General features: G+C 38.1%; 4 protein-coding genes across 7 annotated transcripts; 3 read left to right on the top strand and 1 right to left on the bottom strand.

The window, feature by feature from the left end:
* Positions 1-228: 228 nt before the first annotated feature.
* On the bottom strand, positions 229-3,386 carry LOC121980840 (ESCRT-related protein CHMP1). Its single transcript, XM_042533080.1, has 2 exons — positions 2,314-3,386; positions 229-475 (listed from the first exon to the last, which is right to left on the bottom strand). Exon 1 carries the CDS (start codon positions 2,937-2,939, stop codon positions 2,325-2,327), a length of 615 nt encoding a protein of 204 aa, XP_042389014.1. The 5' UTR covers positions 2,940-3,386; the 3' UTR covers positions 229-475; positions 2,314-2,324.
* Positions 3,387-3,825: 439 nt separating this feature from the next.
* On the top strand, positions 3,826-6,578 carry LOC121980841. The gene is made up of 4 exons (XM_042533082.1): positions 3,826-4,646; positions 5,083-5,153; positions 5,734-5,947; positions 6,022-6,578. Exons 1-4 carry the CDS (start codon positions 4,560-4,562, stop codon positions 6,223-6,225), a joined length of 576 nt encoding a protein of 191 aa, XP_042389016.1. The 5' UTR covers positions 3,826-4,559; the 3' UTR covers positions 6,226-6,578.
* Positions 6,579-6,608: 30 nt separating this feature from the next.
* Positions 6,609-11,668, top strand: LOC121980842 (nucleoid-associated protein At4g30620, chloroplastic-like). Of its 3 annotated transcripts, XM_042533083.1 has the most exons (4): positions 6,731-6,993; positions 9,768-9,864; positions 9,945-9,984; positions 11,307-11,668. In XM_042533083.1, exons 1-4 carry the CDS (start codon positions 6,924-6,926, stop codon positions 11,412-11,414), a joined length of 315 nt encoding a protein of 104 aa, XP_042389017.1. In that variant the 5' UTR covers positions 6,731-6,923; the 3' UTR covers positions 11,415-11,668. The 3 variants fall into 3 exon arrangements, 1 of the variants encoding a protein (XP_042389017.1); XR_006111665.1 differs by lacking the exons at positions 9,945-9,984; positions 11,307-11,668 and adding an exon at positions 8,568-9,523 and having other exon boundaries at positions 9,764-9,875; XR_006111664.1 differs by lacking the exons at positions 9,945-9,984; positions 11,307-11,668 and having other exon boundaries at positions 6,609-6,993; positions 8,568-9,905.
* On the top strand, positions 11,307-13,385 carry LOC121980839 (GDSL esterase/lipase At5g45920-like). 2 transcript variants are annotated; one of them, XM_042533078.1, is made up of 7 exons: positions 11,307-11,378; positions 11,634-11,690; positions 12,178-12,298; positions 12,359-12,571; positions 12,679-12,746; positions 12,820-12,981; positions 13,121-13,385. In XM_042533078.1, the coding sequence occupies exons 3-7, from the start codon at positions 12,194-12,196 to the stop codon at positions 13,209-13,211; spliced, it is 639 nt and encodes a 212-aa protein (XP_042389012.1). In that variant the 5' UTR covers positions 11,307-11,378; positions 11,634-11,690; positions 12,178-12,193; the 3' UTR covers positions 13,212-13,385. The 2 variants fall into 2 exon arrangements, with proteins under 2 accessions (XP_042389012.1, XP_042389013.1); XM_042533079.1 differs by lacking the exon at positions 11,307-11,378 and adding an exon at positions 11,458-11,538.
* The last annotated feature ends 9,013 nt before the right edge of the window (positions 13,386-22,398 follow it).

The following is a 22,398-nucleotide window of genomic DNA, read 5'->3' as shown; positions in this document are numbered from 1 at the left end:
TGGTGGCTGGATCAACCAATTAGGACATAAATTACATCACCAACCAACCTCATAATTTAACTTGATTTAACACTTATTTCAATTTAAGGCAATTAGGAAGTCAAAGAGCAAGTTTTTACAGTCATCCTCTAAACCACTGATCAAACTGATTTGATATCCTACTTATTCATGCAGCAAGCAACAAAAGCACTTCACCATTGTTGAATCTCAAGTGTTGTTAAGTTGGTCTGGAGAAAGCACCAAAGCTTCAATCAATTTGGTGGACCCACCACAAGTTTCAACAAGTGTATTATAGATCCATCATAAGCTCTGAAAACAGTCTGTTTGATTTTCCCAGTTCAAATATGTAATGGAATTGATAATTGATTGTTGTTACACATGTATGCTACACGGCTATGAAGCATTATTGGCAGACACCGAGAATAATAGCATAGACGATGCACTTATAGTGGTTTCAACAAGATTTTTCCGACACCTGAAATGAAAGAAAAAGCAATCAATAAAGTGTCTCGCAAATAAGACAGACAGAGCTCATGCAAACTATGGAAATAATAATCACTTTACCAACTTATAGCAAAGAATATGCAATGCCCATAAAAGTAGAATACTCTAAATAACAATAAAAACGAAGATGGATAGAACTTAACCCGAATTTGTAGGGCAAGTAATATGAAAACTGAATTGACATATCTGCATCAGAGTGACGCAAGGATCTTGAAACTTGTACTAACTAACACATCTTCGCCAGATACATCATTATTTTCATACTTAGACTAACTGCTTTATGTTTAACCTCTGTGACATGAAGCTCCTCCGAGGGTAAACATAATTTAATAGATTGGTTTGTTGTTAGTGAAAAGGATTAGCTCGTGGTTAAGGATAATTTTCAAGGGACCTGTTTGCAATCTTTTCAATAAACTAGCAGAAGAGCAGTTTGTTGAAGAATTCATCTGAAGAACACAACTAAAAATAGAATAGAAATCTGTATAGTCAGAGAAAAGTCGCGAGATTTTATATTTCTCTACTCACTAAAGAACAAGCCCAGATCCAATTTATTCTGCCTTTCAATAGTGACTTGAATGACATTTTGACCCCACTCACTAAATATGTTACTAGAACTTTGGCACAAGTATCTAATCATTGGATCTAAGTTTCTGATAATATTATTTCAGAAAACTTATACAAATAGAGGTGTCAAGTGTCCACTGCAAGTATTGCTGTTGAAATATCAATGTCCTACAAGCTATTGCTCCCTTGTTTTCTCTCTTTCTTTTCAGGGCAATATTTTTAAAGGCCACTTGAGTAATTGCTTGTGTGTGCACCTAGGCAAGACTAGGTGCAGCCTGAACACCACCACACCTAGGTAGGTCGGCACTATTAGACATGCACCACCTGACTAAGTGTTTAATACCAGGTGCTGCAAAATCAAGTGCATGCCAAGGAAAATGGGAAAAAACACTCAGAATATTAAAAATAATAATAATTGTCCTAAAATTTCTCAACAAAAACCACAGGCTCCTCTCCAAGCAAACTCCTCTACAAAGAAGCAAACTCATTCGCGAAACACTTCTATGTAAACTCCTCTCCTGCACAAACTTCTATCTCAAGCTACACACTCTACAGGCAACGATTGTATAGAGTGGAAAACTTTACAAATTGAGCTGTCATGCATTAGGCAACAATAAAGTTGTTTTTACGCAAACAGCAGCAAAATTGGCAGTGAGGTGGGCAAGAGCAAATTGAGTGTGACGCCAGCAACAATGGAGATATTTCAAATTAATAGGATATCAAATGATAATGGTTTAATCATTGAGATGTAACTATTAGTAGTATGTCACTAAGTAAATGTAGGTAAAAGCATTCGTTGATATGATAATTCCTAGTAAAGTTTCAAAAAAATCTTGAAGATCAACCTAACTCATCTACATCAGCCTTCAATTATCATAGAATTCAATACAGGTTGCAAGGGAAGTCACCATAAGTTGCTCTATATAGGCAGCTAAGTATCATATTAGTATAAATTAAATGTGAGAAACTAGATTGACTGAGATAACCATCTTCAACCGCTAATTAAGGAAGCTGACTCGACTCTTTCTTTCAACCTCCAGATACAGGTCCTATGGAACTGGGCATTAACAGCAACATGACAATTGTTTATTGTAATCTTACACTAATTATAAAATGGTCAATTGAACAAAATATATAGTATAGCAAGCATTGGGAAACAATGTTCATTCCTCAATATAGATCCCCTGTTTTGACTTTCGTTGACAAATAAGGAGAAAGATAAATTATACAAAATCAAAGAGTCACCTTGAGAGGAGCTAACCCCTCGCCTTCAGCTCTGCCAAGCGCCTCGAAAGATCGTCCTCATTCACCGGTTCCTTCTCCTTGGCAGAAGGGATGGCATGCGACGCAGCTTGAGGGAGACCTACGGAAACCTCAAGACCGTAGTCATCAGCAACCTGCTGCATGAGGCTGTTGACCTCTGACTCGGGAGTGGAGAGACTGGTAGAGCCAGCCATGGCGCCCTCCATGAACTCCGCCTGGACCTCCATGTTGACGAACTGGCGCTCGAACTGGTCCATGGTCTCGGACATCTTCTGTAGGTTTCCGGAGGCAAGGGAGGAGTCGAGAGCCTTGACGATCGACCCCATCGACTTCCCGATGACCTGCATCTTGGCCTGCGTATCGAGCCGTGCGACCACGGCGTCAAGCCGGGATGAGAGGCGGAGGTAATTCATCTGCTCCGTGCGCTTCCGGATGGCATTCTCCGCGTAGATCCTGGCGCCGTCCATGTTCCCCTTCTCGATCGCCTTCTTCACCTTGAGCTTCTCGGACTTCTCCTCCTTCTCGCACTTGCGCGCCTGCCTCTGCAGACTCTTGGAGGTGAACTTGAGCTCAAAGATCTGGTTCATCAGCTTCTCCGTGTTCCCCATGGCGCCGACGAAGGCGCGGCTTAGGGCTAGCGAAGATGGCCGGAAACGGAGAAAAGGACTTCCTATTGTTAACGACTTTATTTGGGCTTTATTGAGGCCTAATATAGAGGCCCAATAAGTTGTTAAAGGCTTTGATCTTTCGTTCGTGCCTCAAGTCGGGCCTCAAGTCGTCCTCGACAACCATCAATGCAGAGCCTCAACGTAAAATTCCCTTTCTTTCTAACATAAAATTATTTACTGTACCAAAAATCAACTGAGTCTCCTTGGTCAGTGATAATTTGCAGCCTGCTCACGTCCCTTTCATCTTTATGTCTCCCTGTGCAGAATGCCGAAGCCAACTGCAATTCCCAGAGGAGAATGCAAAATGCCAGGCTTGATCCACAAGCAGGAGGAGGAGGAGGAGGAGGGTGGAAGGCTTCTCCAATGGCCAGGGCAAGAAAGCGAGAGAAAGAATAGGAAAACAAGGTAGGGACAGGGAGTGGAGCTTGAGGTGGAAGAAGAAAAAAAGCCAAAGCATTTATGTTGGCGGACAGCGACTTGAAACAGAGAAAATAAAGAAGGGGCATTTCGGTGAATTCACACGGACAAATGGAATCCAAGAGATCGCGGAGAAACTCTTATTAAACCTCTTGTTCTTTGCTTATTTTCATTTTGCCTCCGGAGATCAAAGTATTAATACTATTTTACTTAATCACTTAATTAAGTTTCAGTTGGATATGTGATTTAGATAATACCGAAATTTACTTCCACAATTCAGTAAAATGTCGAAATATAACGAAAGGAATATATGTCTGGATATAAAATTTTAAATTCTAAGGGGGAATAGAAATGTGGGGAAACTTGTAGGACTAGAATGTAATGTGGGGAAAATGATATTATATTCCATCATCTCCACCGCAAATGGCGATGGGCATGTACGATTTCAGGCAGTAGCAGAGCAGGCAGCAGCGGACAGCTGCAACATCGCAGCACAGACGCCGCTCATTCATAGCTTCTCCATCCACCCGTCTTCCTTCCTTCTCTGTCAACCATGCCAAAGAAGAAAATCAAAAGGAATCTCCACCCTCCGAGAACAAGTCCATTCCATCCATGTCTTTGTTCCTGTCTTCCTGATGATGGCCCATCTGGACCAGGAGCGAGTCATATGAGGGTAGGGTGGAGGAAAACCAAGGCGAGACCGAGACCGAGGCCAAAAGAAAAGGAGCATCAGTAAGACGAGGTGGTCATGGTGAGAAATCAAAAAAGGGAGAAATAGGAGGAGGAGAAGTGAGTGTCCTCAGATATGCATCACCATTCACCCAACCAAACCTCTCTCTTTCTCTCTCTCACACAAGACTATTGCTCCGAGCTTGCCAGATTTGCCCCTCTGAGGCCCAGAAAACCCTCCATCCATCTCCACCGAGCAGGAAATTGCCAGCCCTCCTCCTGTTCCTGTGCGCAATTTATTTGGGCCTTTCGGTCATGGTCAGACCGCAGAAAACTGAGGGAGGAGGAAACCCCACATCTGCTTCGGCTTCCCCGTCGCTACTTGCAAAGGAGGAACCTTTTCCCATCTGCTGCCTGCTTGCTAGGGTTTCGCTCCGCTTCCACCTCCAAAGGTGAGATTTTGGCGCCGCTGCGATGGGGAAAGGCAAGAAATCGAGCGAGGAAGCCAAGGCAAAGTTCAGGCATCAGAGTCTCCTGCAGGATTATGGAGATCTGGTTAAGGTGAGATATTCCCCTTTCTTTTGCTCTTCGGATCTTGATCTGGAAATTTATTGTGTTTTATGCTAGAATTTCCAATCTAAGAATTCGAGACCTGACTTTCTTCTAAGAACCCTAATTTTCCAGCATCATGCTTACAAGATGATGATTGGTGTGCTACATGTCACTTATTGTTGTGCTTAACATTTTTATTTGACATATATCGACCTAATGGTTCTGGATATCAGATTTTGTTGTTCCCCCCTAACAATTTGCCTCCTTGGATCTCTGTTCTAGATTCATCAAGAACTATGAGTATTTTTTTTTCTGTTCTTGTATTAATTTAGGCATCTCAAACATCACTGTTAATTTCATGAGCACTGTTAATCTTGTAAACGTACTCATCCCATAGATAGTAATTTGTTTCTTTAAGAATCTCTTACACAGCAATCTGTCACAGGAAACTGAGGCAAAGAGGATGAAACTGCAGCTGGCCAAACAGAAGAAACTTAAACTTCTTTCTGAAGTGAAGTTAGTATCTACATATTCTAGTTCTTTACATAGGGGAAAGAAATTATTTATGGAACTTGAGCCCTGAAATTATTTGCAATCTTTAGTTTTATGGCCATGACAATTTTATTAATAAAACTTGATAAACACAATAAATCATATGCCTTTTTTAAAAAAAAAATGTTTAAAAGTGAATTAAAGTGTGGTTTGATTTCGAGAGGAAATCAGATAAAACTAGCTGAAGGGTCTTTAGGGTTATTCCGAATGGTGGGGGAAAGCTACAATGAAGGTGGCCTCCCCCTTTATGCCTTGGGTCATTCACGAACACCTTGGATCACATGGCTCTACGCGAAAAGGCCCTGTCATTATAGTTTTTTCTGCCATGTAGAATTCCCTATATACTCCTCTTGAAGAACTCTCTCAAATATAAGGAATATGTGTACTTTTGTTTAGGTAGAAGGAAGACATAATTTAACTATACATTATGTTGAATGGTTGAGAAGGTATGAGAGTTAGGGTGGAAAAATTGTAGTTGTAAATCAAAACCATCGTAGAATGTTTACTATTTCGATAATCCTCTCCTTTATTTTCAATGCTATAGATTCTTGCAAAAGAGATACAAAAGCCTAATGCAGAATCCATCTGGAGCCAACCAATTTAGACTGAAAAAGAAACCGCAGAGTCAGCCCTTCATTTGTCAACCTTCAAATGCTAATGCATTTTCTCAGCTCCCTGCTAAAGAACAAAGAGTAAAACTGAGAGATTTTGCTGCTCCAACCACTTCAGTGATCGACTTGAACCAGGTTTTGTCGCCGGTAACTACTGCAATCTCATACTGCAAAGAGATCATGTATTTTGTACTGACAATGGATGTTCTCGTGGTATATAGATTGGTGAGGATACGGACGAGTATCCATTAAGCTTCGACTCAGAGCCTGCCAAGGCTGATAAACCGAGGAAGAGCTTAGCGGAAAGCAATACTGCCGCTAATGATCTCAACCTTTCGATCTGTCGAGATGTTGTGCATGAACCATCCCACAAGGTGACGAACAGAAAGATTACATGGCAAGATCAGTTAGCTTTGCGGGTGTAGGTTATTCTTCTATCGCATAAAGGGCGAAAAATCTGTGCCCTTGACTGATTGAATTTATGCTTGATGGAAATATTTGTGTAAAGGAAGGCTGGAGGCAGACAATTGATCTTATACATGGCACTTTTTAGAACTCTGGAATGATGTTTTTGTCATTCCTTTTGTAGAATGTTTGATGGATTGAGTTAAACAATCTGTGCTGATAGAACAAGTGTTCTCAGGATTAGCTAAGTGAGATCGATGATGATAACTACTAATTAAGAATTAAGAGGCATACTTTTGTTGTGGAAAGACAATGTAGAAAAGAAATTGTTTTTGCTGTTGATTTCAAAATACTATTGCAGTGTTTATTTTCAGATTGTGGTTGTTTAAATTTTATGCTGTCTGTTGCTTAATTTTTGTGGATTCAAATACTATAAAAGATTATTAATTTGAATAACTATTCCATAAATCAAAATTATAGAGAAATTTGAATAACTACTAATTGATAAATTTATACTGTGTTGTCCGGCCGGACCCGGCCCGGCCCGGTCTATTTAGAGTCGACGCCCCGTTTAAAGTCGCTATGCGACTCCGGTACGTCGCCGTCTCGTCATCCATAGCGTTTCTATCCTCGTTGATTTCTCGATACCGTCGCTCCCCTCACTCTCCTCCGTCTCGTTTTCTCCCTCCACTCTTTAGGGGCTGCTTCTTGCTCTCCAATGGCTCCCAGGAGTGCTGTTAGTGGCCATTTGTTGAGTTCGCTGACGCCACGTTTGCAGAAATCCTCACGTGAGTAAAGGTTTTAGCTTTTTCTGGTTTCTTCATTTGGGTTCTGTGATTCGCCCGCCAGATGTTTTCGGCCCTATTTTGTTTATTGTATGATTTCAACTTTTTGGGTATTCGCTTGTTTGATAGGTGTAGATCAAAGCCATCTAATAATTTATTGCAACTATGGAAAATTGGTGTGCTAAATTTTGACCTTTTATTTTTATTTTCTTGTTTTTCTGGGTCATTTTAGTTTTCTTTTTCGCATCTTTATGCTTTTTATTTCTTATTGTGCGTCTAGAATTTCTTGCATATATTTCCTTAAGATTGACTTGCAATGAGGACAAGATGTGGTTTTTTTTTCTCCAATATATTTCAGGCCCTACTCAGTCTGCATGCTTCATGAATTTCCCAGTTGTTTTGCAAATTCATAGCTAGATAATATTCAGAGACATCCTAACGTGGTTTCTGTAAGACAGTATATATTTAAGTTCTAGGAAGTAATGGAAGAATCCAGGATCTTTAGATGTAAGCCTTATTATTGATCGAGAAGTTATCTCAAGTTCAGTGACCTCTGACCTTAGAGAATAACTTTGGCCAGAAATGACCAAATTTGATGGGAGAGATCAGAGCTGAATCCATTCTTTTATTATTATTATTTTTTATACTAACTGGTCCAAGTTAAAGGCAATCAGAATTGGTGATGAACCATTTTGCTCAGCAATTCGATTAGTTAAATATTTTTGGAGGGAACAATGACTCCTTGTTATTTTTATTTATAAGAACTAATTGAACAAGTGAAATATTTATGAGGGAACAGTGCCCCTTGTTGTTTTTGTGTAGAAAAACCAGTTGAACAAGTAGCACATACAGTAACCTAAGCCACGGATGCTGAATGAAACTAAATTCTCAGGGAAGCCTAGTTTTCTGTGAGATGGTGTAACAGAATTCTGATGGATTTCATTCATATTCCTAGCATAGATTATTGTATGTGCTACCTTGTGATGATGTAGAGGTGTGATTGATTGTACACGGGCATTAACTTTTTCCTGTAAAAAACAGGGCAAATAGCATCATTTGTTTTGCTGATGCAGTAAAAATCTGATGGATTATAAATTATACTATATATTTAAAGTTTGGCAAATTTCCCAAACTCACTGTTAGTCATATACACTAGAGAAACTGAAGGAAACTAAATTCTCATCTTTTGGCAACCTGATCTTTGAGCTTTCTGATAGAAGATCATGATATAAATATATCTGGTCGAAACATTTTCATTTTCACCTCATAAAGACATGAATTGCAATACCTGTGGTTTTTTGACTGATCTCTATGTCAATTTTAGACTTGCATTTTTCAAGTTAATTTTATTTCAAATAATCTCTATGTCTTCATTTCAAACTTGCATTTTTCTTTTTCTTTTCAGTAAATCCAACAAGTATATGCAATGAATTCGATTGTATAAGAGCATGCTTTCACAGGCAGTCTGATCTTGAGCTGTTAATTTTCTTAGGCACACATCTATGAAATATTCTACATCCTTGAGCACTATATTTGATGTTCTTATGATCATATCAACATGATTACCTATTTTTCAGGCTGCCTATCAAATGAAAGTTTTGCCAATGTTTATCATGGACTTCTAGCAGAAGAGAAAAAAAAATGAGGCCCCTGCATGCATATGGTTTATTTGGGGGTAAAAAGGACAAGAATGAATGAAAATGAGGTCACTGGATTGTTGTGTTAATGTTGCTGTATTTGAGAAATTTAAAAGGCGGTTGTCATATTGTCTGCTCAACCATTAATTTTAATTTTCAAGGATTCAATCATATGCATTTACTGCTTAGTTACAATCAAGTTATAGTTTAAGCTCTCCAACTTAAATTAACTCATACAAGTTTTGAAAATAATAAATGCAATGCTTAATGAATTGAAGGAAAAAATCAGGACACGACAGTGAAAAATCTCCTGTCTTTTATGGTTTTTCTTTACCTCTTGGACACAATAGTGAACATGTCTAGTTATAATTTTCCTTTCCTCTTCACACTAGTGAGTTTGGGTTAAGCCTCTTTTCCCTCAACTTTTTGGAGACAATCTGGAACCGTCACAGTAATTCTTGTGCTTTGATAAGCAGGGGATCATCGTGGTCAATGGCATTCTACTGTTCAATGATTTGGCTATGCTATTGCTCTCGATATCTGACATCAAACAGGGCTATGCTTATGCTCTTCCTTCTCCTTGTCTTCTTTTGAATGGATTGTAATGATATGTTACTTTGGAATCCATGTACACCATCATCTTTAATTGCCTACCAGGAAATTATCCTGGCTGTTGCAACAATGTTAGCTGTGGCAACTTCCTTGACTTATGTAATCATTGCTCATTCAAGATAGCAAGTGGCGTTAAAATTCTTCTCTCATTTTTGTCGCTGATCCAGGCTATATCTTTGTTCTAAATTTCCTGCCATGTCATCCCATGCCATCTGGGTCTTCTCATAGTCCAAGCAAGTGAGGTCAGCCATCTGGAAAACCTTGGCCATTCTTGACCTAAGCAAGTGAGGTCTTGTTTCTAAGGTTTTGTATTACATTCTTACTTTCCAAAATTAGGACTGGATCCTCTATTGTTTCTAGCACTCATTTGCAATATTTTTAGCACAATCAGAAACTTGCTTGTTCTTTTGTAACTCTTCCTTTCTCATTCATTCTTTCTATATTTTCCCTTGTATCTCATTGTGAATATGTTGTGAACTTGAAGAGTGTCTCTGGTTCAACTTGACATTTTATTTGTATTATAGACAGGTATTCTGGGAAACATGCAGAATTTGTTTGAGACTGTTAAGAAAGCACAAATGGTAGCTCAAGTAGAAGCCGTTCGAGTACAGAACGAGCTTGAAGCGTATGAACCATCTACTACTTTCCCTAGTTTTCTGTTTTCTTGTGAGCTTTTACGCTTGTCCTTTCCCATTTCTTTTGTAGAGCGGAATTTGATGGCTATTGTGAAGGTGAGCTAATAAAGGTATGCTTTGCTGGTTGTCATTTTCTTCCTAGCAAATTCTCATGTGCACTGACATATTTGACAGCATTTTCCCAATTGTCTTGACTATAATTTCTAAACTAAACATTGTGACTGGTTAGAATTGTTGTGGTTTAAGGTCATTCTGGCACCACTTAATGGAATCAACACTTAATAATCTTCCTCAGAATTCTAATAAATGCCCTAATTTGCTGTTTCAAATCACCTATAATACATTGTGACTGGTGCTGCTGGAATATGGAAGTAATCTCAGTGAAGAGATGCTATCTGAGATCTTTGTTCTCTGGTAGTCTGACAATTACATTGTTGGCACAATAAAAGAGACAAATATAGACACACAAAAAAAGGACGAAGTGTTAAGAGACGCCTTGGCCAAGTGTTATAGACACAGGATCAAGTTGCATTTGTGGGTGTAACTTTCATTTATAGGTATCGGTCAAAACACTAAATCTCCTTGGATTTGTTGAGAGAAGAGAACTCACAGTCATATCCTCTTAAAGAGGCAGTAGAGGATAAGAGAGACTAAAGGAAAAGAAATTATATATGATCGAACTTGCTTGATTCCTTAAAACCTTACATATGAAGATTTCATCCTATAAACTTAACCTGCAAGAATTTTTATTTGAATTGCTCCAATAACATAATCCATTCTAATATCCATGGTGTATCGACTTTTGATCAAAACTAATTACAATATTGACACGAGTAATCCTTCAAATAAAACTCAAAATATCTCTAAATTAGATATATTTATTTACTCTTAATAACTGGTTATGAGGTATCCCAGTTAATCATTGACGTGATAGAGATTTAACATCAATACCAAAGGATGTTTAATAGACTTGCAAGGATGGTTTGAGCTTGATTGGCTGAGAAGATATCATTGAAATATGCTTTGACTGAGAAAATCTGACCACTGTCCCTCTCAGTTAGATTCCTCGACTGCTTATTAAATTCCATGGTGGAGCTCCAGAGGTATCTTATTAGTTATTACTTTCAGCGAGCGAACAATATAATACCATGGGTCATCATACACCACTTGGCCCATACCTTCCTAGGATCTCAAATTTCAGGACGGCAAGTCCAATGTCATAGTTGACTGCAACCACACATTTTAATGAACTGTGAGGCAACAAGTTAGACATATAGTTTCGAATTACTTGGCAATGTGAATGATAAAGGCAATTGGAGAACCACCAATTAAATATTTATTTTATGCTTTTTTTACTGTTTGTTTGCTCCCTTTAACATTCATTTCTGCAGTTGGAGGCTACAATTCACAAATTATTGCTTTGATATACCAGGCAACACTTTCTGGGAATCAGCAACCAATATGCATTGAAATCACAGAGACTGCCATGGAGTTTGGGCCTGGAGTAAGTCACTTTTTTTTTGCTACTAATCGAGTGTGATTGTTTCGGTTCGTCTGTTCTATGACAACTTCAATAATTGAAGGTTTTCAAACTTGGAGAAAGCTGCTTGTTCTGGTTTTCAATTATTGCATTCTTCATGTTTCTTGAACCTCATGATCTTAGTGTAAGGTTATCCATGAAATGCTGTTCCTCTCGAGTTGACATCGAACTACATAACGCCGTTCTTATGTGTCTGTTCACTATGCACATAATCTGCAGGAGCTCTCCTTGTTGGTGACAGAAGCATACATGGCCGCCCATCGGAAAAGCGTTCAGGTTTTCTATTTTCTTAGCATTAGTATGCAATTTTGAATTCAGTATCTGGCAAATTATCCAAATTAAAAGATAGATCCTTTCTAAGTGAAGGGCTACAACAGTGAGAGGAAGTGGTTTTCACTGTTTGTGCGGATTTTGTGCCATGTATAAAGGAGAAAATAATATTATTAAATTATTTTTTTTAAAAAAATAGCTAGATAATGTCTTTGTTAGGTCGTTAATTTAAACTTTGTTAATTAGCAATTAAAATTTGTTTCGATGGTTAATTAGAAAAATTCTATAATAATGCAATTTAATTTGAAGAAATTGAATTTCTATTTTTTTTTTTGAAAAAAAAATTGTAGCACAAATAAAGCGTTATGATTTCTCTCAAATATCTGTTTACATTAATTCTAACTATTCGCTATTGTAATTTCTATAAATACTGCCCTGGCTTGTCTTATATTTCCATGTTCTCTCCTTCAACCAAAATCAACGGTAAGTACAGAAGGTGGCAATAGTTGATGTTGTCGCGTTCGGAGGTGGTTTTGTTTGGCGATTCCCTCACGCAAGGCTCGTTTCGTGACGGCAGATGGGGCGCCGCTCTCTCCCACCACCTATCTCCTTCGGTAAGTCTCCTCTTTTTTCACGATGCCATCGATCTAGAACTAATTCTGCATCTTGTCCAGGCGGATGTGTTGGCTCGAGGTTACAGCGGCTACAACACGCGGCAGGCGCTGATGGTGATCCATCGGGCCATGGAAGGCGTCGATTCGCCAGCCGCCTTTACCGTCTTCTTCGGCGCGAACGATGCGGCTCTCCCCGATCGGAGCGCAGCTTCCGTGCACGTGCCCCTCTTTGAGTACACCAATAACCTGCGTGCCATCTGCGCCTTCATTAAGGTACGTTGATTACCCGATCTCGAAATCTCAAAGGTTTTTCCTAATTTGCTAGCTTAGCCTAAATCTGAGCTACCAGTTAGAAATCATGATCATTCATGCTGTTTCAGGCAAAATGGCCTTCGACTTTGGTGATTCTTATCACACCGCCGCCGATCGACGAAGAAGGTCGTCTCCGGTGAGCACCATATATTCTACATCTACAATATCAAACTATTTATCTTTTTAAATTTCTGGACAATTTTATGCAGATTCCCTTACGGAAACAGATCAGGATTACCGGAAAGAACCAACTTGGCCGCGGGAACTTACGCAGGAGCGTGCATTTACGTCGCCAAACAACTCGGTCTCCCCGTCATCGACATATGGACGAAGATGCAACAATTTTCAAACTGGGAGAAGACATTTCTGTGGTAATTACAATTCATCTCATTCCTCAAATTCTTATAACGGACGGCCTCCATCGTGTTTAAGCTATTACTTAATTTTCACTTTCGATTCAGAATGTTATAAAAAGATTAACTCGATTGAATTGCCATGTTTAATTTGCAGGGACGGATTGCACTTCACCGATCTTGGAAACCATTTTCTGTTTCAGGAGGTGGTCAAGGCACTCAGGGACCATGGAGTTGTTGATTATTGACTTACTTTGGTTAACTCATTTTTATATTTTGAGACTTGTATTATTCATCCGTAGATTGTGTTGATCGAAGATCAAGTGTATATATATTACAAAAGTGATGAACGGTAATTGCTACAATGCATTGTTATCAATGTTAATCAAAATTGAAGTGCTAATGCATTCATCTCTTGTCAATTGTTTGAGACTAAGACTATACAATTCGAGTAAAAATTTTCCCTTTAATTTATTTATTTATTATCTAGAAGAAAAATCAACTAAAAGTTGTGTCATGCACATTCTGTTTTAGAAAGTAATCCAAAATTAATTGATCCCCAAACCTCTGTGTTTTTCTATATTTTTCTTGTCATTTTTTTAACAAATTATGAAGGTGGTGTGTCACCCATATGATGGGTAAAAGGTGAATACGCTAATTCCTAATGTCTTTGCTAATCCGTCTGAGTTAACACGGAGGAAGTAAATCACAGGTGATTATTAGCTTTTGGAATAATGATTAACACATAAGAGAGACATTTATCTCGATTTTATCGAGATTCGAATTTTAGATCTCATGATGACAACATCTCATGCGTTAATCATTAGACCATTCCGAGGAAACTGATGTGTCACCCACATAGACTTAGAAAGCGATGGCGAATGGGATGACATGATATCGATCGATTAAGAAGCCGATGACTAATCTTCTGTCTAATTCAACTAGTCAATTATGGTGTTTTACTTTCTTAATTTATAGTCTTACTTTTATATCATGCATTAAGGAAATGAGTGGTATAATGCACATGTCATGATCATTCAACACCAAGTTACACCATGTTAATTAAAGCGATATCTATCGTCACCTTTTGATATGAATGATTCTCATTAAAATTCTAATAATTTAATAAATTTGATTTATAATTTATAGATTATCTATCTGTATATATGAATTTATATTTTATAGATTTTAAGGCGGCTAGAAAAATATTTTTATTTATATTGTTTTATCTTATTTGAGATTGTCGATAAATAAATGAGTCACAGGTGGATTTGCATAGTTACTAATTTTGTTGTCGTTCGGCTTGGCACAGTAAAGACTAGTGGAGAGATCCACCAGTGCCTGGAGAAAGAGTACTAAAAAGAGACAGTAAGAATAACTATCGGGGGTTCTCAGTGTAGCCACTCCGACGTTCAAATAAGGATATTATGAAGAAGGAGAAGATGAACAGTAGTCTAGGATTTTAGATACATGTTTGTGCATATATGTGCCAGTAGGAGCAAGTTATGTTTTATAGAGTTGCGACTGTACTCCATGTCTCCCAAGATTCATGCTAGCGTTACCTACATCTCCTGAAATAAATGGCTACGTTGCCCACTTCTCTCGGACTAAACGACAGTGTTTTCTACGTTCTCTAGGGATAATGGCTACGTTGTCCCTATTTGATGCACCGGATAACTATTGATTCCATTTATTCATGCATGAATACCGAAAATGAGTATCAAATCTATTGATTTATACATAAATATCGGAAGTAATCTTCTAAACCTGTTGATTTGAAGAAGAATACCAATAAATAGAAAACTAATAGTTCTGCCAAAAAAAGCATTAATCAAAACATATCTCAAATATTAACTAAATAGACACAAAATAAATATCAATATATATATCTCAATTTCCAACTTATAAAGAAATTAAAAGAATTCTACCAAAAATGGGGGAAAATTAATAATCCTAAAATCTCTAAACCAACTCAAAATATAAAAAATATAAAAGATAAAATTATCAAAAAATATCCTAAATAACAAACTCACAATAATAAGATAATGATTAAAACTGTTTTTTCATTTTGTTCTTTTATTTGCATCATTAAAATTATTTTCTTGATTTTCTCTTTTGTCTATGTCATTAAAATTGTTTTCTCGATTTGTTCTTCTGTCTAAGTCATTAAAATTGATTTCCTAATTTAGTTTTGTATCTATATCATTCTTTTTAGGTTGGAGAAAGCTCATGCTCGAACTTAGAATAATATCAAATGATAGTCTACAAGAAAGATCATTTAAAATCAACTTGGTAAAATTCTCTTCCAAGTCTAGCTCTCTCCTTCTGACATCAGCCTCTTGAACAAAGGAAGCTTCAACAAGGAAGAATCTTCAGCACTACAAATTCTAGGCCTAACTCCTATACTAATACCATTCCACAAGATGCTCCTGCTATGGCTTTGCATCATGCCATACTCCATCATAGGCCAGCTAAAATGCTTTGGATCTGCATAAGCTTTGACAGCTAAAGAATCAATGAATCTCTTGATGATAGGAAGGTTTTCTGTGTTGGGTTTGGAGCGCAGCGGAAGACATATAATGAATCATGAATCTTTCGTGGTACATATAGTTTACACAAAAATAATATAAAAACATACCTCGAGTCATTGATAGGTGTGAATAATATCACAGACAGATAAGAGCCCCACGTGTGATTCCTCTAGCGGTATCCACGCGCACTAGATAACGAACTTGACACGATCCGTTAGGTGCTAACCTCTTGGATCGACAAAACCTTGGAAGCACTACGATCTCTTCCGAACGAAGAAGAAGTTGACGAGGAAAACTCGGAGAGAATGAATTCTCATCTTGTATCTTTCTGAGGATGACTACTTATAGCCTCCATGGAATATGAAGAGTTAAGTTCTTAATAAATTCATCATTTATGATCTTCATTAATTAGAAAAATGAAATTATAGGCTCCATAAAATTTTCATTTATAACATTCATTATGATAACTCTTCAAATTCTTCATTAATTATCATTATAATGACTCTTCGAATTCTCCATTAATCATCATGATTATGGCTATTCGAATTTTCTCTTCTTTATATCAAATAAATCCATATTTGATCTTGATCTCGATTAGCTTCCGATACCATTGTTCATGTCTATGTGCTATGCGTGTGACCTTCTAGGTTTTATACACGAAGGCAGTGTAAATCCATTCACAGACTAAGGTAACCGTTTAACAACAATTTTTAGCCACCCAACGCGATAAAATTAATATCAGTCATAAACTGTAAACCACTATGAACTGATTACTGTGTAATTCAATCTCTTCATCTAAGCCTACATCCCAATTAATTCGATACATTATGCATCATTACCAAACTAATTGTTTACTTGATTTCCAAGATATAATAGACTCCTCTTGAATGATAAATCATTCCTCCTATGGCCATGGATTTTGAGTCACTAATATCTCTATCAAGCAGCCAGGATGTTAACTCCTAATTCAAGAGAGCGATGAATCCTCTATTGACTCAACACTATTCTCTCTACGCTTTGCCATACACCCAACTACCGTATTAATCACAATCCGATTAAAGACTGTTTTTAACAGCGTCAAAGCATATTGTTAGTACGGTTAGCACTAACGATCTAACTCAGGTTTTGATGAATGACAAATCAGGTTAAGTTAGGTTTGTCGTTATCTAACACTCTGATCGAGTGTGCAGGCTAAGTCCAGACAGGTCGACGGGCTGACCGGATGTCTTGCACGAAGTCCAAGCTGGTCGACGGGCTGACCGGGCGCTTGGCGAGAAGTCCAAGTGGGTCGACGGGCTGACCAGACGCTTGGCACGAAGTCCAAATGGGTCGAAGGGCTGACCGAACATTTGGCACGAAGTCCAGCTAGGTCGACGGGCTGACCGGATAGTTGGCGAGAAGTCCAGACGGGTCGAAGGGCTGACCGGACGTTTGGCAGGTGAGTAAAGGTAAGTCACTGGAGGGGGACTGACTGTGAGGACGCGTTCCCGGGAAGGGAACATTAGGCGTCGATCCGGCCTAGATCCATTTCGGATATCTAAGTCGAGATCGTGACTAAATTCCGGTCTCGGAAAGACGAAATCTAAGTCATACTTTTTATGTTGAACTTATAAACTATGCTAACACTTTATTTTGCAGGATATACATTATCTATTTGCCTCGGACTAACCTTGTCTTACAGGAAAGATGTTCTCTGGAGAAAGGTGGTCCGGGTGCCCGGAGGCGAATTCTATCCTGATCGCGGCGTCGACACGTGGAGGTCGCTGGTTGGACCTGCCATGTCACACTAGGGCGCCCGGAAGGGATCCAGGCGCCCCGAGCATCAATATAAAAAAAGGGTCAGGGCTGGAGCTTCAGACACAACTCTGAATTAAAGAACTCGCTCTCCTGTTCTCCTGCGACGCTGCAAAGCTCTGACAAATGCGTTGCTTCCTTTTTTTAAAGTATCTTATTTTGTTGGTATTGCTTTAATTCTTTCATTAGCATTTTCTGTACTTAGTTTGTAATATCTTTTGAACTGCTAGTGAATTGCCCATCGAAAGTGTAGGGTTTTTCGGACCGTAAAAATCGCCTTTTTGCGTTGCGGAAACCCCAAATCCCATGCCACCGGATCCATGCAAAGTTTAAAATTTGTGTACGAGTTTCTCTACTCCTAGATCTACATTAGATCTACAAGATCAGAAGGTATACCTTTGAAGCGATGCCCTTCGTTTAATACCGCTCGTCCAAATGATGCTGGATCTCGAGAATGTCAAAGTAGACACTCCTCTATATGTATCCACACGAACAAGGAGATGGAGAAAAGACACTAGAGTGTGCTAGCACCCTTTGTGGCTCTCGGCAATGGAGGAAGAGAGGGAGAGAAGAGAGCTTGAGGAAGAAGATGAGAGTTACACACAAAATGAAAAACTCCTCTCTTGAATAAATTGTGGCCGGCCGCATTAAGAGGTTAATAACCTCCATGAAATATCAAGAGTCACAACTCTTGATCTCCCTCATGAGGTGACACACACATGTGCTAGCCTTGATAATGTGGTACATCATCATTAGTCCACTTAATGCCAACTCACAAATGAGGTGGCAATGGTCAAGTCAAACTTGACCTTTCATCTTCCTCTCAAGTCAAGTCAAACTTGACCACTTCTCTCCCATGGTTGATCAAATCTAACCATTGGTTCAAGTCAATTTTAATTTAATGAATCTCTATTCATTGAATTAAATTGGCTCAATGAGTCTAAGTCTAAATTAGACTCATTTAACACATGAACCAAATTGAGTCCAACTCAATTAGTTTACTTTGGATTACTCTTAATCCAATTTGGTTCATCACATAAACCTAATCCTCTTGGTTCATCATATGAACCTAATCTCCATCTAATTTTTCTTTGTGTGTGACCCTATAGGTTCTTGTAACGTTGGCAATGCTCCTAAACACATCATTACTATCCAAGTTACAAGAATGTTGAGATCCAACATCACCTTGTGACTACTTATTGTGACTTTTCACAATATATGACAAGTGTCATTCTATCATTGACATCTAGATTGATCAATATGAGGCATAGACCGTGTCATCCTCTAATCAATCTAAATCTTGAATCCCAAGTAGACTCACTCAATCAAATGAGCTCAACATCTCATATTGACTCATTTGGGCAAGACCATGCACTTAGTGGTCTCACTCTATCAAGAATAATGATGTCACTCCCGTCATATATGAGGGATAGATCCCATCTACATCACTCACATCCCTCCGCATAATTTGTTATATACCCAATAATCGTCTTTATAGTCCACCCAGTTACGGGTGACATTTGACGAAGCCAAAGTATGTAACTCCTTATATAGGGAACCATGGTGACTTCAGGTCCAAGGACTAATAGTCATACTAATAGCCACATGAGAAAGTATATGACACTCATATAACGATCCATGATACTTTCTCATGGCGGATCATTCAGTATACATTCTCCAATGCATACCCATGTGTCAACTTGATATCTCCATATCCATGACTTGTGAGATCAAGTCATCGAGTTGACCTACATGCTAGTCTCGTCGCATTAACATTGTCCCTGAATGTTAATACTTGACTAGGAATGATTAAGAGTAATGTTCCCTATATCATCTCACTATCGATTCAACCAATCGATTGATATAGGTAAGAACCTTCTACTCAAGGACGCTATTATACTTAGTTATTTGACACCAATACAAGTAAGTATAATAACCATAAACAAATGCCTTTATATACATAAGAAATATGATACAATGAGTCCATACAACAATCATCAAATGATTGGCTCTAGGGCTCTAACTAACAGAAAGCACCCTTGTGTGCGGGCCTTGGAGTAGGAGTCGCCAAAGGCTCCGAACCAAGTAAATCCTTGCGTTCTCTTTGGCTTGTTCTTTTCTTTTCCGCTGCGCTTATTTGCTTCGAAATTTTTGTAATCGATATTCACCCCCCCCTCCCCCCCGCCCCTCTATTGAAATTCACGCTCCAACAAGTGGTATCAGAGCAGTTATCGCTCTGATTTGGTGCAACCACCAATCAAACAAGAGGGTAATCTGTTTTAATTTTTTTTTCTTTTTTCCTTCTTTCCTTCGGATTTCAATTTTTCGTATAATTCCAAACTGGTATTATTACCTTTTTGGAAATATTTTTCCGTTGCAATTAAATTGGTGCAACACCAATTTAATTCCCTTTATTTTTTAATTCTTCCCGCACTACTAATCCAAGACCAAAGTCTTGGGATATTTTGTCGTTGTTTACTTGTGTGTAGGATGTCTCAGATCGAAGGTTTCAGTATGGTGCGTCCTCCTCTATTCAATGGAGACGATTTTTCGTACTGGAAGAAGCGGATGGAGGTGTATCTCAAGATGGACTTCGACCAATGGCTAAGCATCACAAAAACCTACAGAACACCGGTCGACAACTCCGGAAATCCACTAGATCCGGAACAGTGAACTCCAGACATGAAGAAAAAGGCATCGACGGAAAACAAAGCAATCAACACTTTACAATGCGGACTAACAAGGGAAGAACTGAACCGGGTAGAACCACACCAGAACGCTAAAGAGCTGCAGGACAAGCTGATTGAACTACATGAAGGAACCAGCGACGCTAAGGTAACGAAACGCGACCTGCTATTAAATAAAATATTTAATATAAAAATACAGGAAGGCAAAATAGCGAGTCAGCTGCATGCGAGGATCAAGGATATCCTCAACGGGCTCCACGCGATAGGGCATCAGATGGACAACAGAGACCTAATTAGGTATGCATTAAACACATTTCCACGCAATAGTTTGTGGGCATCCATCATGGATGCCTACAAAATTTCTAAGAATTTAAATAAACTTAAATTAGATGAATTGTTTTTTGAATTGGAGTTGCATAAGCAGACTAACGCCGGAGCCGAGAAAGGCATTGCTTTTTATGTAGGTTCCCCCAAGAAGAACAAGTCTGAACCTGATGAAGACTCTGACTAGAGCTCTGAAGATGAAGAGCACTTGGTGAACCTGGTAAGGAAGATGTTCACCAGGAGGAAGAGAAGCTTCAGCAAGAAGGATCTACAAAAGATCAGTTCTCCAGCCGATTCGAGGAACGTGACATGCTTCGGATGCAACAAAAAGGGGCATTACAAGAACGAGTGTCCAAGACTGAAGATCGACAAACTGAAGTCAACCAAAAAGAAGGCCCTCAAAGTGACGTGGGACTCCTCCTCCTCGGACGAATCGAAGGCCAAAGATCAGAAGCACCAGAGCCACCTCGCATTGATGGCCCGCGAAGCAGAGTCGGAAGATGAATCGGAAGACGGGTCCGAACCTGAATCGAGCCACGAGTCCGTACTCGTATCCGAAGGTTCCGAAGAGGTATTCCTAACCTTAAATCGAAAATTTTTTAAAATCATTTCTTGCTTGAATAGTAAATTAATTAAATTAGAAAGTGAAAACAAAATACTCCTTGAGGAAAATCAAATCCTCAAGGAACAAATTGTAAATAATAATCCAACTCAAGATCTAACACTTGAGGAGGAAAATTTATCACTAAAATCATAAATTAATAATTTCAAAAATATGTTAGAAAAATTTACTACCAGATCAAAAAATCTAGACTTAATCCTAAATAATCAAAAAGCATGTTACAATAAAACCGGACTCGGATATAAGTCGAACTCAAATAAAACCTTTAAATCATTAATAACCTAACACAAATCAACGAATAAAGCCTGGGTTTCAAAAGCGTGTTTGACCATGCAAATAAGACCTAACAAATATTATATCCCTAAAGATAAAATATATTACATAAAGTCAAATAAACCAAATAAAAAACCAGAATACAAACCTAAATCAAAAAATTTAAAATCTAAATATGTTAGAACTTACCAAAATTTAAACTATCACCAAGTAAAATATAATTATAAAATGAATAGATATAAACCTAGTATTAAAAATTAAATTAATAGCCAATAATTCAGGGGGAGGCTCCAGAATAGCTAGCACCTCCAAAACTAACCTACCCGACAGGGTAACCCTAACCAACCTACCCGACAGGGTAATTAGAACTAGTTAAAAAGGGTTCAAGTTTAACTTGAAAAATGGTACTGGTGAAGTTTTGGATGATAGTGCGTTAGGGAAACTTAGTCTATGCATGTCTAGGAAGATATAGCTTCGACCTGGTGTATTTGGCTAAGTGGAACTGACCGAAGCTACCCTCTACGGATTCTAACCAGTTGACCAAGGTTTTGTATTAAGTCCAGTGGATAGTACTATTTGGAAAACCTCGAAAGCATGGTTACTCTAATGATGTCCAAGTGACTCACCATAGCCTAGAAGTTTATCCAGAGAACGTTTATTTGTTGAACCCAAAGCTAAATCTGAATCTAACACAAGTTAAAAACAAACTCTAAAATTAAACCTAATTTTCTCACAAAATTATAGGATTTCCTGATTGAAAATATAAATTGGGTGAGATGACTAAGAAATTAAAATTAAAATTAAAATTAAATAAAATTAAATTAAGATTAAATTAGATTAGATTAAATTAAATTAAAATTAAGGGGGCGTTTGGTTTAGGGGAATAGGAGTGGGGAATGAGAATGAGAATCATTGATTGCCATTGTTAATGTTTGGATTATAGGAATAGGAATACAAATAAGGGAATGAATCTTTGAAATTGGGTAATGACTCATTCCCATGTACCTCCCCTTCAATGAGTCATTACCCTATTTTTATCAATCAAAATATTTCTTTATTCCAAAAATACCCTTGACCTAAAACTAAAATTTTCTCCCTTAATATCAAATATCAAAATATATTTATTTATTTTTTCTTTCATATCACTTCTCTCTCCTTGTTCTCTCTCATCATATTTTCTCTCTTATCATTTTATCACACACTT

This window comes from Zingiber officinale, chromosome 5A, assembly GCF_018446385.1.
Source record: "Zingiber officinale cultivar Zhangliang chromosome 5A, Zo_v1.1, whole genome shotgun sequence".
NCBI lineage: Eukaryota > Viridiplantae > Streptophyta > Magnoliopsida > Zingiberales > Zingiberaceae > Zingiber > Zingiber officinale.
Note: the sequence above shows the minus strand (reverse complement) of the source record. Positions and strands in the feature narration are given on the sequence as shown.

Coding starts and splice junctions, on each gene's coding strand:
- LOC121980840 (XM_042533080.1), bottom strand. CDS start 2,939: ATGGGGAACACGGAGAAGCTGATGAACCAGATCTTTGAGCTCAAGTTC.
- LOC121980841 (XM_042533082.1), top strand. CDS start 4,560: ATGGGGAAAGGCAAGAAATCGAGCGAGGAAGCCAAGGCAAAGTTCAGG. Junction 4,647..5,082: donor ATTATGGAGATCTGGTTAAG/GTGAGATATTCC, acceptor AATCTGTCACAG/GAAACTGAGGCAAAGAGGAT. Junction 5,948..6,021: donor TGAACCAGGTTTTGTCGCCG/GTAACTACTGCA, acceptor CGTGGTATATAG/ATTGGTGAGGATACGGACGA.
- LOC121980842 (XM_042533083.1), top strand. CDS start 6,924: ATGGCTCCCAGGAGTGCTGTTAGTGGCCATTTGTTGAGTTCGCTGACG. Junction 6,994..9,767: donor ACGTTTGCAGAAATCCTCAC/GTGAGTAAAGGT, acceptor TATTATAGACAG/GTATTCTGGGAAACATGCAG. Junction 9,865..9,944: donor GTACAGAACGAGCTTGAAGC/GTATGAACCATC, acceptor TTTCTTTTGTAG/AGCGGAATTTGATGGCTATT.
- LOC121980839 (XM_042533078.1), top strand. CDS start 12,194: ATGTTGTCGCGTTCGGAGGTGGTTTTGTTTGGCGATTCCCTCACGCAA. Junction 12,299..12,358: donor CCCACCACCTATCTCCTTCG/GTAAGTCTCCTC, acceptor CATCTTGTCCAG/GCGGATGTGTTGGCTCGAGG. Junction 12,747..12,819: donor GACGAAGAAGGTCGTCTCCG/GTGAGCACCATA, acceptor AATTTTATGCAG/ATTCCCTTACGGAAACAGAT.